Raw genomic sequence first — 12,516 nt, 5'->3', positions numbered from 1 at the left:
AGTATAAAGCCACTGTCTTGAATCTTCGAAGACTTGGCGGAGATGAGAATGACAAAGCTACGTTGCCAAAGGTTCAAGTATGGGTGTTGAGGCTCTGATGACCGGTTACTACAAAGGTAATTGATGGTCCAAGGTTGGTAGAGTAGGCCTTTAGAGGGTTGTGGTAACCACTACTCCTTTGAGTGAGGGTCATAATGCCACTAACCTTTAAGGTTATATTCAGGGACTTCAAGAAGTAGCAACTATGCGGTTTAAAGATCTTTAAGGTTTGGTGAGGTATGGACAGGGCAATGGTAGAGCACCGGTAATCACCACTCCATAGAGATGGGATCATAATGCCAGCCTGCACCAAATTGCCTTTAAATATGGGAGCATCCCTAGGGTATCCAACGAACAGGGTTTTCAAAAGATTCCTATGCCATTCTAGCAACAATGTTGGTTTAAGGTTCAAAAGCAGTCTTCGGATTAAAGAGACCATTAAACTAAACACAAATTGCTTAGGGTGGGAAGGGCTAGAGTTCAACTCAAAACCGGATACATACTGGTCTCGACACAAGAGATTATCAAACAACCTAGAAGGAACCAGTGATCTGTTCTCGAGAATTACTCGACTTGACCAAACAGACAACAACGGTGCTAACAGGTTTGAGCTTGATGTAACATTATCTAAATCGGGTCGGATTAGGTACCAGTTCGGGGTTATGACATAGTTTAACCAAGGTAAACTATCTAACAGGTAGCTAAGATATGAGTGGAGAGCAAACCTGGGCCAGGGAGGTGTCATCAGGGAAATAGGGACCGCCGGGTTTGTTGAAATCTCCATCAAGATCTCCCATGGCTCCGGCATCAAAACAGAGCTCCCGTCCATCTGCGACCAAGTAGAACACTTGGAGAGTGGATGTAGATCCGAGGAGCGAAGAGATGTTGCAGTTGATTGTGGGATGTGCCAGATCGAGGAGTAGAAATCACGACTACCGAGGCGGTCTAGGGTTTGTGGAGGCGGTTGCAAGATCAGAGGATCAAGGTCGCCGAGAGGGATGGACGGAGGTGGAGGGAAGAGGGGAACGAGCTGAAGCTTACGCATTGCCGGGGTCGAGATCTGAAATCTCAAAGGGCCTCCGGTGAAGAGAACAAGAACCATAAGAGATATGAGCGGAGAGAGGGGAGGACGAAGGTTACAGATCCAAGGTCCAGCGACGCCGATCGGTCTCGACGCTGCCGGGGGAAGCTACTTAAGAACCTTTTTACTATTATTTTGTGTTCATTTTTTTTTTTGACATCTATTATGTGTTCATTTATATATAAGGGTAGACATGAAAACATACATATAAGCAGAGATAAAAGAATGTGAATGAATGTTGAAAGTGTAGGATTGACTACACTGATTACTATATGCACCTTCCCACCCTATTCAATTATAGCAGTTAAATTAATTCATGGAAAGAGTTTTTTTTTTCCTCTCCTTGTGCTTATTTTATAGTATATATGTATTATTAATCTATTATTATACATAGAAGTTTTTTTTATATCCATCCCAGAAAATCATACTTAAAAACTAAAAAGTGTTTTTGAAACAATCCGACCCATTTTTTTTTTTTTGTTTTTTATTTTTATTTTATTTTCAATAATAATAAATGTAATATATATAATTAATCATCCCATACTATTTAATTCAACCAACCCAAACTACAGCTCATCATTAAACCAGCAATAACCAATATACACAGCCGAAACATACCAATAATAGAAATACATTCTTAACCATTCTATCCAACAACCTAACATAACTCTATCCTAGGTTCCAACATAAACAATATAACCAACAATACACAAACAAGTCCTCATCGCCATGATTCCACATCAGATACATGCACACCATAAACAACAATTGAGAGGCGTAAGTATTATCATAAATACTTAGTGAGACAATCCTCCCATCTACTAGGCTATACACACAAGCAACTGAGAACCAATGTTTAACAATTAACAACCAAACACAAACAAACTAGGAAAAACGAACATCAACTGATGCTGAACAGATTGGTGTCGACCGACACTACCTAAGTGTCGATCGACACACCTCACTTGGTGTCGATCGACACCGCCTCTTCAACACGATTTGCATGAAGCCGAAAGTCAAAGAACCGCTTCCCAAATCCTCCAAATCGTCCGAAACTCATCCAAAAGTCCTGGAAACACATGGGAACCACATCCCAACCACAAACATACAAGGAAACACCACAAAAAACAACGATACAAGCAAAACAAAGGATTCTCAGGTTTAGATTAGCCATGGTCATGCACTCACCTCTTTTGCAGGAAGATTCTGACTCAACAACGACGAATCCAACCCTTAGAAGCCTTCTCCTTTGTTCCTAGCACAAGATCTCCACTCCACTAGAATAGATCTCACCAAAACAGCTTAGAATCTCCTAATCCCCTCAAGAACACTCTCTCTTCTCTCTTTTCTCATAAAACGGCCAAGACAATCTCTTTTCATGACCTATGTCAAGTTTTCTCTACAAATACATCGGTTTGACACTTCAATTGAACCAGACCGAACCAAAACGACGAATTAAAACATTATGGTCGAATCAGAAAAGCTGGTGTCGATCAACACTCCCATGGTGTCGATCGACTTCCACCGCGAAATCACCAAATTTGATTTGCGGATGTTACAGTCTTCAACCAGATCAATCAAATAATTATTAGATTAACATTATTCCCTAATGTTCTTAGCACGCTATACCAAAACTATTGTGTTTCTATCAGTTCATCACCATATCTATAGATTAACACTATCCCCTGATTATGTTAGTATGTCGTTAGCTTTAAGAAAAAACTAAATTATATCCTTTGATGATAATAGGTTATTTTGGATTTTTATGGGTATTTTTTAAAGGTGGTTATTAATTTGGACCACTGAAAATTGGATAAAGAAGAGACTGAGCCTACTCCATGTTTCCTCGTCTTTTCCTTCAGCTCAGCTGCTCCATTAATTTTCTTATCATCAAGAATCTAAGTCAAGAAGTCGTGGCCACGTCTCAGACTCTCAATGATTCGCATTTTCGAGATCCAAAAATAGAATCAATCATACAGTCCTTTCATATATTCATTTTCTAGTTGTGAGTAATTTGTATATATATTTGGTTGTGGGTATCGGGATGGCTTTTTATTATTTTTATGATACTAGTTTTTGCACATCTAATGTATTCGATTTACATACTATAGGTTTGGTCAATAGGTTTCAAGAGCTAAAAATAATTTTAATTTTAAGTTTTTATCTAGTTAAAATTTAATCTTATGTCAATATTTATGCTGTAACGATATTTTTAAATTTTGGATGCACAGATATGCGGATGACTATTAATTTATACATGATTCGATGGAAATATTCGATAGTCTAACTAAGATCGTCTTATATAGTCGATATCTTATTATACAACTAGGTTATATCCTGCGGGAGGATAAAAAATATGATAAAATAAAAATTAACTATGATGTTCAATATTAATTTAAGTTGTTCATATAAGCTAACACATAAACTAAAATATTAAATGCGAGAAACGAAATTATTTTCTATAAAATTATATGAAATGCAAGCAAAACTTTAAAGTACAATTTTCAAAGATTAATTTTACTTTTAAGTCTCTTTTTAAATTGCTCTCATTTTAATTTATATTGCTAGACTTAGTTATAATTGTTTCATCTTTGTAGTAAAAGCTAGATAGAAAATAGAATATTATATTGTTTTTTATATAGATAAATCCTGTTGAAGTACATATTTGAATAAAATAAGTATAGCTTAATGATTTTTATGTAATTATATGTTTAATCAGAAACTAAATATAATGATGAGTATTCTTTAAAAATGTATTACACTTTTGTTAGAGGTACGAGAGAGTTAAGAAAAACTGATTTGATATTTCATAATTATATTACAAAATTTTCTTTCCTTAGAAGTTAGAACATTACATATTTTTAAGAATCAAATAAATATATATGAATGTGTAAGAAATAATCTAACATCTAAAGTAAAGAAAGAAGTACATAAAAACAAGAAGAAATAAAATGGAAAACAATGTAAAGTATATTATTAAACTCTTACAATATTATCTTCATTGAGATTTCAACCAATGCAAGAACATTAAAAACAAAAAAGCAAAGAAAATATTTAGGATTTGAGATATGATGGAGGAGGATGTGAGAATGATTATTTATAGGATAAGAAGTGAAGGAAGTTACATTTTCCAAAAATTAAATTAGAAGAGTTATAATTATAATTGTTAGGGTACTTAACTGAAAGTGAATGGAGAAAACAAACAGTCAATTCACAATTTATGTAATTTATGCTACAATTTAGTACTAAAGTGTATATTTAAAGTATGCATTAATATATATGATTAAATATGTTGTATTTTAGGTTTAATTAAAAATAAATATTATATGTTTAAGACACTAAATGGACCAGTAAGGAGAGATAACTGAAATTAGAAAATATTATATAATATTCATTATATATTTAGCTAAGAAAATATTAAAAAGAGACAACAAAATAAATTTATAAGAAAATTACATGACAATATGTCACATTTCACAAACAAATTAAATATAAAAATAACTTATATATATTTTAATTAGATTATAATAATCAAAAATAGAAGAGTGTGTTTCTCAATTACCCACATATCATTGTTACGATTTTTAATGACGTTAACATAATTTTTTTACAAACGAAATATTGATTTAAGATTTCTGTTGTTGATCAACGAAACACCATGAAAACGGAGGTGAGATTAATTAGGGTTTCTAGCGGTAACTGAATAGATAAGAGGGGAGGGGTTGGGAAGAGAGAGACGAGAAAGAGGAGAAGAGGGAACTGTGAGATATCGTCAGTTTTGTTTTGAGAAGTCGAGATATTTCTGTAGTCTATTAACCATTTAGAATCTATTAATAATTAACTTAAACATGAGATAAAAAAAACTTAAAAGATTCAGAGGTGCCACGTGACAGATAAATAAAGCTTCATTAGAGGGTGTAAGCTTACTTTATTATATTAAATTACTGCAAATTTAACGGTAAAAATTTTCATTTGTATCGTACCATAAGGTTTGGTAAATGCAAGAAATTGAATGGCATGGTGTTATTTATTAATTTTTACGTCGACAGCACCAACCATATTTACTTAGGTCCCATCTTTCATTTTTTTTTCTATGGTCCTCATTACATTAATTTTTTTTTGGGATATAGAAACTCTTAAACCTTTGACCATTGGATAATAGGTTTCCATTATTTAGGTTAATAATATAAAAATGTCAAAGCATAAAATAAAAATTAGAGAATAATAAAAGGAAATTAATTTATTCGTTGCCTATATAAAGGTGAATGGATTTTTTTAGTTCTTTTTTTTTAATACTATTTAACATTAATTTGATTCAAATCACTTTACTTTTTTTGGTCAAAGACTTAAAGTCTTCACATTTGTTTTGAATATGCATGTTTCCTAAAAAGAGTTTTAATCTATGTTTCTCTACTCATTTGTAATCTATATAAACGTTCTCTCTCTATCAACGTTCAATATCAAAAAAAAAATCTCCAAACAAATAACAAATAATCTCCAAACATATATCATCTAATTTGTCCGTAAGTCATGGCCAAGCTATTGTGTTCGTATCTGCTCATCTCCATCTTTATTCTCTCAGGTTCATATGAATTGAAATCGTATTTCTAGCTATATCATCATCATTTAAGATCCATTTGTAATCTTTTTAATAAATTTTATTTTCTCGTTTTAGCTTTGTTGGCTTTGCCAAGTGCACAGGGGGCAAATATAAAAAGATGTTCTGTGAACGTGAAGCTTAGCAAGCCATGCACTTTTCAAGAATGCATACCAATTTGCTATCAAAAGTACAAGGGGAATGGCGTCTGTACCGGAAATGAAAACCAGTTTTGCACTTGCGTTTACAATTGTTAGTCTAGACAGAAAAAGCAATCTTTAAATGGTGCCTTAAATTATACTTTGACGTACTACATACATGTATTTGGACGATATGATCATATTAATAAATGATACCTTTTTTTTTTTTTTTTGGACAACCTATAAATGATACCTTACAAAATATTTTATTTGCTTGTCAATGAAAACCCGGTTTATTTATGATTAACCAGTTCATTCTTAAACCGATGAAATTTCAAAATTTAAAACTTAACCGACGAAGTTTCAACTTTGGTTCAGTTCGAAAGGCAACAGTTAATTACAAAAGTCTCGTGTGCTCTGTTTCACGATACCCTACTCTGTTTTGTTAAAATTGTTCTGTTTTTTTTTTTACCAAACTCATTATAATTTCTTTGCTGATTAATTAATTCCACATTTAACGAACAAATAATAAATTTGTACATTTATTCTCTACCAGTTTTTTTAAACGCTTGGAATTATTATTTTTATTATTTTGGTTAAACGGAATATTTCTTTAGTAACATAAAAATCTCAAAGTATAAATAAAGTTACGAAATATTAAAAGAGAAGTGAATGGATTTTTTGCAAAAAAATTGTAAAACGAATCAGCATATAGTGAATCCCAATCCCTTCTGCGTTCGATCGTGGCATCCACTTTAAATTTAGTTTATAATCTATAAAGTTTGATATGGTATTAGAAGCCTTTTTTTTTTTTTTGGTCAAAGAAGCCTTATTGTTCTAAGTTGGTTACTTATTCTGATTTTAAACTATGTTTTTGTTCAAAATGGACAAGGAAAAATATCATATTGTGGACATCGTAAGAATATCATCATGACAGTAAAATGATAGCTAATTTAGTATTCGGAAGCTTTCCAAAACAAACCATTCAGACTGCAAATGGATGATATACGGAAGGATGAAGATCTTTTATTCATATCAATTAAGAAAGTGATAAATTTAATTTTATTATAACTAATGACCACAATGGTTATAAAGAAAACACATCTAACAGTTATATAGACAACCACAATTTTGAGTCCCTCCGACTTTAGGATCGTCAAAACATTTGCCAACTCCATTGTACCCATTAAAGCAGCTTAAACGGCAATCGACAATATCACATGGCATTTCTTTGACAATCGTCACATGACATAGCTTCCCCTCAGCTCTTTCAACCATTAAAAAAGCTACAAAAGTAAAACATCGTGTTACATATATTAGCATGATCAATCACAATTCCATAAAATTATCATGTACATGTCTATTTTAGATGCTTATAAATATGAAAAAGTATGAAATTACCTGACAATACAAGCATGAGTACAAGGAAATAAGAACATGATAACTTGGCCATGATCAATATATATATTACAGCTAAACAAAGACCGAAAGTTTTGTGAAACTAGAGGTGATACGGAAGGGTCCTTTGTTTTGATTAATGTTTAAATGGCTGTATATAAATGGTTATGTGGATACTATTATATACTGGTTGCTAGGTACGGGGTGTTCTTTTTCATTGTTTAAGTATCACTATCAAAGCAAGATCTCTAATTTTTTGTTAACTTTTAAATTTTTTAGAAATCTTACCTTTTTTGTTTTTGGACGAAAAGAGATCTTTCTTTAAATGGTTTCTTTACAATATACATCAACCATAATTATAGAAAAACAATATCGGTGTCCTCAATTAATTGTAGTACGGACTGATCTATTTCTAAGTCTAATTACTCAAATTATTTGATACATTTATTCATAAGTGTGCTTAACGGAAATGGAAACTGATTATGGCAACGAAAATATATACTCAACGGAAATGGAAATCTATCATGTTCCAAATATTCTTCTTTTTAACCCATATTAATCTATATTCTAAACCGTTACTCTTTTTCAATCTTGATACTAAAAGATTAAAGATTAATGTGTAACTTGTGTAGTGTAATATATTAGGGATTGGACTCGTACATACGTGTGGAGTTAATTTTTAAAAAAACTAAGTTTGCAATTAGGTTTAGACTATTTTACGTACATGCAGATTTATAATATTTGGTGTTAATTTTTGTAAACAAAACCTATGGATCGACCCGCATTTTTGTGCAGAGTTTTTTTTTTTTTTTTTTTTTTTAATTTGTTTGTATTTTATTAAAAGTAGTGAGAATAGGCCTGGGAAAATAAACCAAACCCGAGGAACCGACCTGACCCTGACCCGCAAAAACCCAACCCGACCCCGACCCGCTTTTGTATTAGTAACCACTCGGTTTTTGTTTCTAAATACCCACAGGTATCGGGTATTACCTGAACCGAACCCGAGGAACCGACGGTATTTGTTTGAACCCGAGAACACATTTATACATGATATCACATATATTGCCATATTTCCGTTTACCTTAATCTCCTCTCCTTGAATCCTTGTGAATCTTCTTTACTTTGCATAATCATGTCGAAGTTGCCAATTTTTGTCCGATTTCAAGAATCTTTGGCTTTTACAAACCAAAACTCTCAAATTGGATCTTCAAAACCTAATTCTGCTGTTAGTCTCATCTTTGGATTCTCCGTTCATAGCAGCTAGAACTCGTAAGTTTCATTCTCCTCTGTTTTTTTTTAATTATTGATTGTTTTCTGTCTGAAACTCTCTTGATTAATTTACTTGAACTTGAACCTGTTGTGATTTTAATTGATACTTGTTTTATACTTGTTTTTTTGGGGTCGAATTTGTACTTGTTTGATTCACATTAGTTTTGATCTTTTGGGTCGAATTCTCTTCCTTAATCTCAATCAGTAGCCTCCCTCGAACTGTATCTAATATGATTATTTTCTTATTGCTTGAACAAGCTATTATACCGTGAAATGTTTACATATTTTAATTTAAGAGTACACGGCAATCGACTTTGAAAAAGCATTTTAGGTGTAAAAGACTAAATTGGCTTGTAAGTCAACCCTCAATAGCTTAATGTGGTAAATTAGTAATATCTTAAATCATGAAAAAATTTCGATAAGTTTGCTGTTTTGTTTACAAACCCAGAATTCTGGTAGAGACTTTTGCCTACGTTTTTATTATATTGATTCCAAGTTGATGCTTCTTCTTTAGTGTGATAGTCACTAACCGTGTGATAGGTTTGCTGTTTGCTTCTTCTTTATTATATCGATAAGTTTGTTGTTTTACTAACCGTGTGATAGTCACCCTCTCTGATCTTTCTTGTTGTTTCATTTATTGAATAAAAATATCATTGTATATTATCATACATGTTTTGTTCATAGGTGTTTCTTCTCCTCTTTCTTCTTTGTTTTGTTAATTTAGAATTTCAGTTCAACTGATTGAATTATATAATTATCCAAAAGATGTTAAAAAGCAAAAGTAATCCAATAAGAAGAAGCAAAGCATTAGTGTTTATCATCTCCACATGTGCTCTCAGCTTCTCACATATATAACCTGATTTTAACAGATTGGTTTGAGATTCCAAATCATATTATCTACTTCGCAGGCCTTGTAGAAGGTGATCAACTTGGTCTTCTTCACATGTCTACATTTAGCTAAGTCCGCAACCGGCTTTAGGAACACATCCAAATTTTCATCTAAGCTTTAGTGGTCCTCCATTTTGAAGTTCTTGTTAGATAGGGACATGGTAGTTTCTTTCATATGCTTTCCAGTTTCCACATATGGTTCAAACCCTTCTAAGTACTTGATCCTCAAGACTCATGCTCAACAAGTTTTAAAACTTTTTGTCTTTATCGTTTCTCATAAGATCTGGTTCGATTCTGTTTTTTTCTTTTGATGAACTTGTTGGAGTCAAGCTAGTATCTCTAGTTGAGATAAAATATTGTGTTTTGAAAGAACAAAGTTGTATTTTCCAATACCTTTCAGGACACGATCGATGCTACAAGAAGAAAGAACCATTTTTTTTTTTTGCTTTGGAGATTTTTGGGGTTTTCTTGTATATTGGATCGGTTGTAATGTGATATAATGTTGAGAGTTTGGGGTTTCTTGTATATTGGACCGAATGTAATGTTGAGTGATGTTGTTGTGGAGTATCATACATGTTTTAATCCGATTATCTTTGAAATGTTGTAGATGGATTCTTCGAACAACCACGATGCCAATGATGAGAACACACAAGGACAAGGAGAAGGACAAGGAGATAGGTGTAAGATGCCTCCGCCAAGTGATAAAAGTAAAGGGAAGAGGAAAGAAGCTCCACGAGGTGATGATGATGGTGGTAAACCTAAGAAGGTACCTGTTCAATGGTCTGAAGTCTAGAACCATTTCACGAGACAAGAGAAGAATCTGAATCTGGGTGATTGTCACTATTGCAAGAAGTCCCTTGTATGTCCAACTAAACAAGGGACTTCAAACTTGAAGAAGCATTTGGATACATGTAAACCGTACAAGGCATGGAAAGGGCGTCAGACACAAGCTGTTATTAGTGATGATGGAAAGCTGCAAGATGGAAGACTAACAGAGAGTGTCTTCCGAGAGGCTTCAAATGAAATGCTTATTTTGGCAGAATTGCCACTTGCGTTTATTGAGTGTATGGCTTGGAGACATTTCTGCAACAAGTATAATTTATTCAAACCTCATTCAAGAAGAACAGCTAGTAGAGATATAATTCAGATGTTTTCTGCTAGGAAAGCATCTTTGAAGGCTTGGCTATCTTCTCAGCAGCATAGAGTGTCTCTTACTACTGACATATGGACTGCTAAAGTTACACGAGCTAGTTACATGGTGATTACTGTGCATTTTGTGGATGCAGAATGGCGCTTAAGGAAGTTGATTCTTGGATTTAAGTATATCACGGATCACAAGAGCAACACAATATCAAAGGTTTTACTTGAATGTATTGTTGATTGGGGCATAGAGAAGTTATTCACCATCACAGTCGACAATGCAACTGCCAACAGTAATGGATTGAAGAAGTTTGTTGAAGAATTTAAGTTATTGAGGCATGATTCTTTAGTCTTAGATGGGACTTACTTGCACATGAGGTGTTGTGCTCATATCATCAACTTGATTGTTAGGGATGGTTTGTCTGAAGTGGGTGATAATGTGGCAGCTGTTCGTAATGGAGTGCAGTATGTTCGGTCTTCAGGTCCAAGATGTGACTCATTTGAGCAAAAGGTTGTTTCAGGGAAGATGACTAGGGGGAGTTTGCCAATGGATATGAAGACAAGGTGGAATTCTACATACTTGATGTTGACAAGAGCCATGAAGTTTAGGCTGGCTTTCCAGAAGATGGAGGATGAAGACAAGTTATATAATGACTACTTCCTGGAATTTGTCGATGGGGTGAAACGGAAAGGACCACCTTCTTACACGGATTGGAGGGCAATAGAGAGGTTAGTGAAGTTTCTTGGCTTGTTCTACACTGCTACTTTGGTTGTCTCAGCTTCGACTAAGACTTGTTCATACAAGTGTTATGGTGAAATTGTCACTATAGAGAAGAATCTCACGACTTTGAGCAATAGTTATGATAGTGAACTAAGCAAAATGACGATTGAAATGAGAGAGAAGTTTACTAAGTATTGGGAAGGGATCAAGAACATTAACAAGATGTTGATTGTTGCTAGTGTGTTCGACCCTAGACAGAAAATGCAGTTTGCTAAGATGTGCTTTGACAAACTCTTGGAAAAGATAGTCAAGAAGCTAAGGGTATGAGCACATCTGTTCTTGATGTCATGAAGGATATGTTCAAGGAATATAGTGTCAACTACAAAGGATCAAGCACACAATCATCTCAATTGATTCCATCTTCTTCTGGTGCTACACAAGATCAGTTTATATTCGAATCAGTCTCAAGTGACTTTGCAGAAGAAATCTCAGAGTTTGAAAGGATGGACAATGCTTACACTGAAATGGTTAAGGAAAATGGACTTGATGATGAAACAAAGGATGAGTTGGATATTTATCTCAAGGATGCTATAGAGACTCCTAAAACCCTTCTTGGAATAGAATGGGATGTTTTGTCTTGGTGGAGACTCAATAGTCAGAAGTTTCCTGTTTTATCTGAAATTGCAAAGGATGTTTTTGCAATGCAAGTGTCCTCTGTCGCCTCTGAAAGTGCTTTCAGCACTAGTGGTCGAATCATTGAGCCTCATAGGAGCTGTTTAACTCATTACATGGTGGAGGTGTTGATGTGCACTGAGCAATGGATGAAACAAGATATGAAGATTAATGAAAAAGATTGCCTTGCAAACTCACAGATCCTTGCTGATATTGAACTATTTGATAGTCTTCAGAAAGGTAAGTAATCCGATTATATTGAACTATTAAGTCTGTTTTTTTTTTTCAGTTGTAACGGTTTACTAACATTTGTTTTTGTTTGTTTTCAGAGTTTCAAAATGAAAACAACTAGAACTCAGAGACTCATGAGGAGACATTATACTTGGCGGTAAGTTCAGCTCTTACATATTTTTGTTCTTTCAAGTGAGGTTTAGTTTTTAAAATGTTTAGTTTGATGTAACAGGTCATGATCTATGGACAATGTATTAAAGGCTGACATGCTGGGATGATTCTTCTTTCTTTTTTTCTTTCATTTGCGAGACATGCTTTTCTTTGTTATGAAGTTTAAGTT

At 33.7% G+C, this 12,516-nt stretch overlaps 2 protein-coding genes and 1 pseudogene across 2 annotated transcripts; 2 read left to right on the top strand and 1 right to left on the bottom strand.

Moving 5' to 3' along the window:
• The first annotated feature begins 5,543 nt into the window (after positions 1-5,543).
• Positions 5,544-6,084, top strand: LOC109128135 (defensin-like protein 163). Its single transcript, XM_019233934.2, has 2 exons — positions 5,544-5,702; positions 5,796-6,084. The coding sequence occupies exons 1-2, from the start codon at positions 5,651-5,653 to the stop codon at positions 5,972-5,974; spliced, it is 231 nt and encodes a 76-aa protein (XP_019089479.1). The 5' UTR covers positions 5,544-5,650; the 3' UTR covers positions 5,975-6,084.
• Positions 6,085-6,961: 877 nt separating this feature from the next.
• LOC104730406 (defensin-like protein 159) lies at positions 6,962-7,317 on the bottom strand. The gene is made up of 2 exons (XM_010449567.3): positions 7,259-7,317; positions 6,962-7,143 (listed from the first exon to the last, which is right to left on the bottom strand). The coding sequence occupies exons 1-2, from the start codon at positions 7,308-7,310 to the stop codon at positions 6,962-6,964; spliced, it is 234 nt and encodes a 77-aa protein (XP_010447869.1). The 5' UTR covers positions 7,311-7,317.
• A 3,587-nt stretch (positions 7,318-10,904) lies between these two features.
• Positions 10,905-12,297, top strand: LOC147930201 (zinc finger BED domain-containing protein RICESLEEPER 2-like; annotated as a pseudogene).
• Positions 12,298-12,516: the final 219 nt, after the last annotated feature.

The sequence above is a fragment of the Camelina sativa genome, chromosome 12 (genome assembly GCF_030686135.1).
Source record: "Camelina sativa cultivar CO46 ecotype springtype chromosome 12, ASM3068613v1".
In the NCBI taxonomy this organism is placed as follows: Eukaryota; Viridiplantae; Streptophyta; class Magnoliopsida; order Brassicales; family Brassicaceae; genus Camelina; species Camelina sativa.
The sequence above is the reverse complement of the archived record's forward strand: the minus strand, read 5'-3'. Positions and strand labels throughout refer to the sequence as shown.

Coding starts and splice junctions, on each gene's coding strand:
- LOC109128135 (XM_019233934.2), top strand. CDS start 5,651: ATGGCCAAGCTATTGTGTTCGTATCTGCTCATCTCCATCTTTATTCTC. Junction 5,703..5,795: donor CTCCATCTTTATTCTCTCAG/GTTCATATGAAT, acceptor TTCTCGTTTTAG/CTTTGTTGGCTTTGCCAAGT.
- LOC104730406 (XM_010449567.3), bottom strand. CDS start 7,310: ATGGCCAAGTTATCATGTTCTTATTTCCTTGTACTCATGCTTGTATTG. Junction 7,144..7,258: donor ACTCATGCTTGTATTGTCAG/GTAATTTCATAC, acceptor TTACTTTTGTAG/CTTTTTTAATGGTTGAAAGA.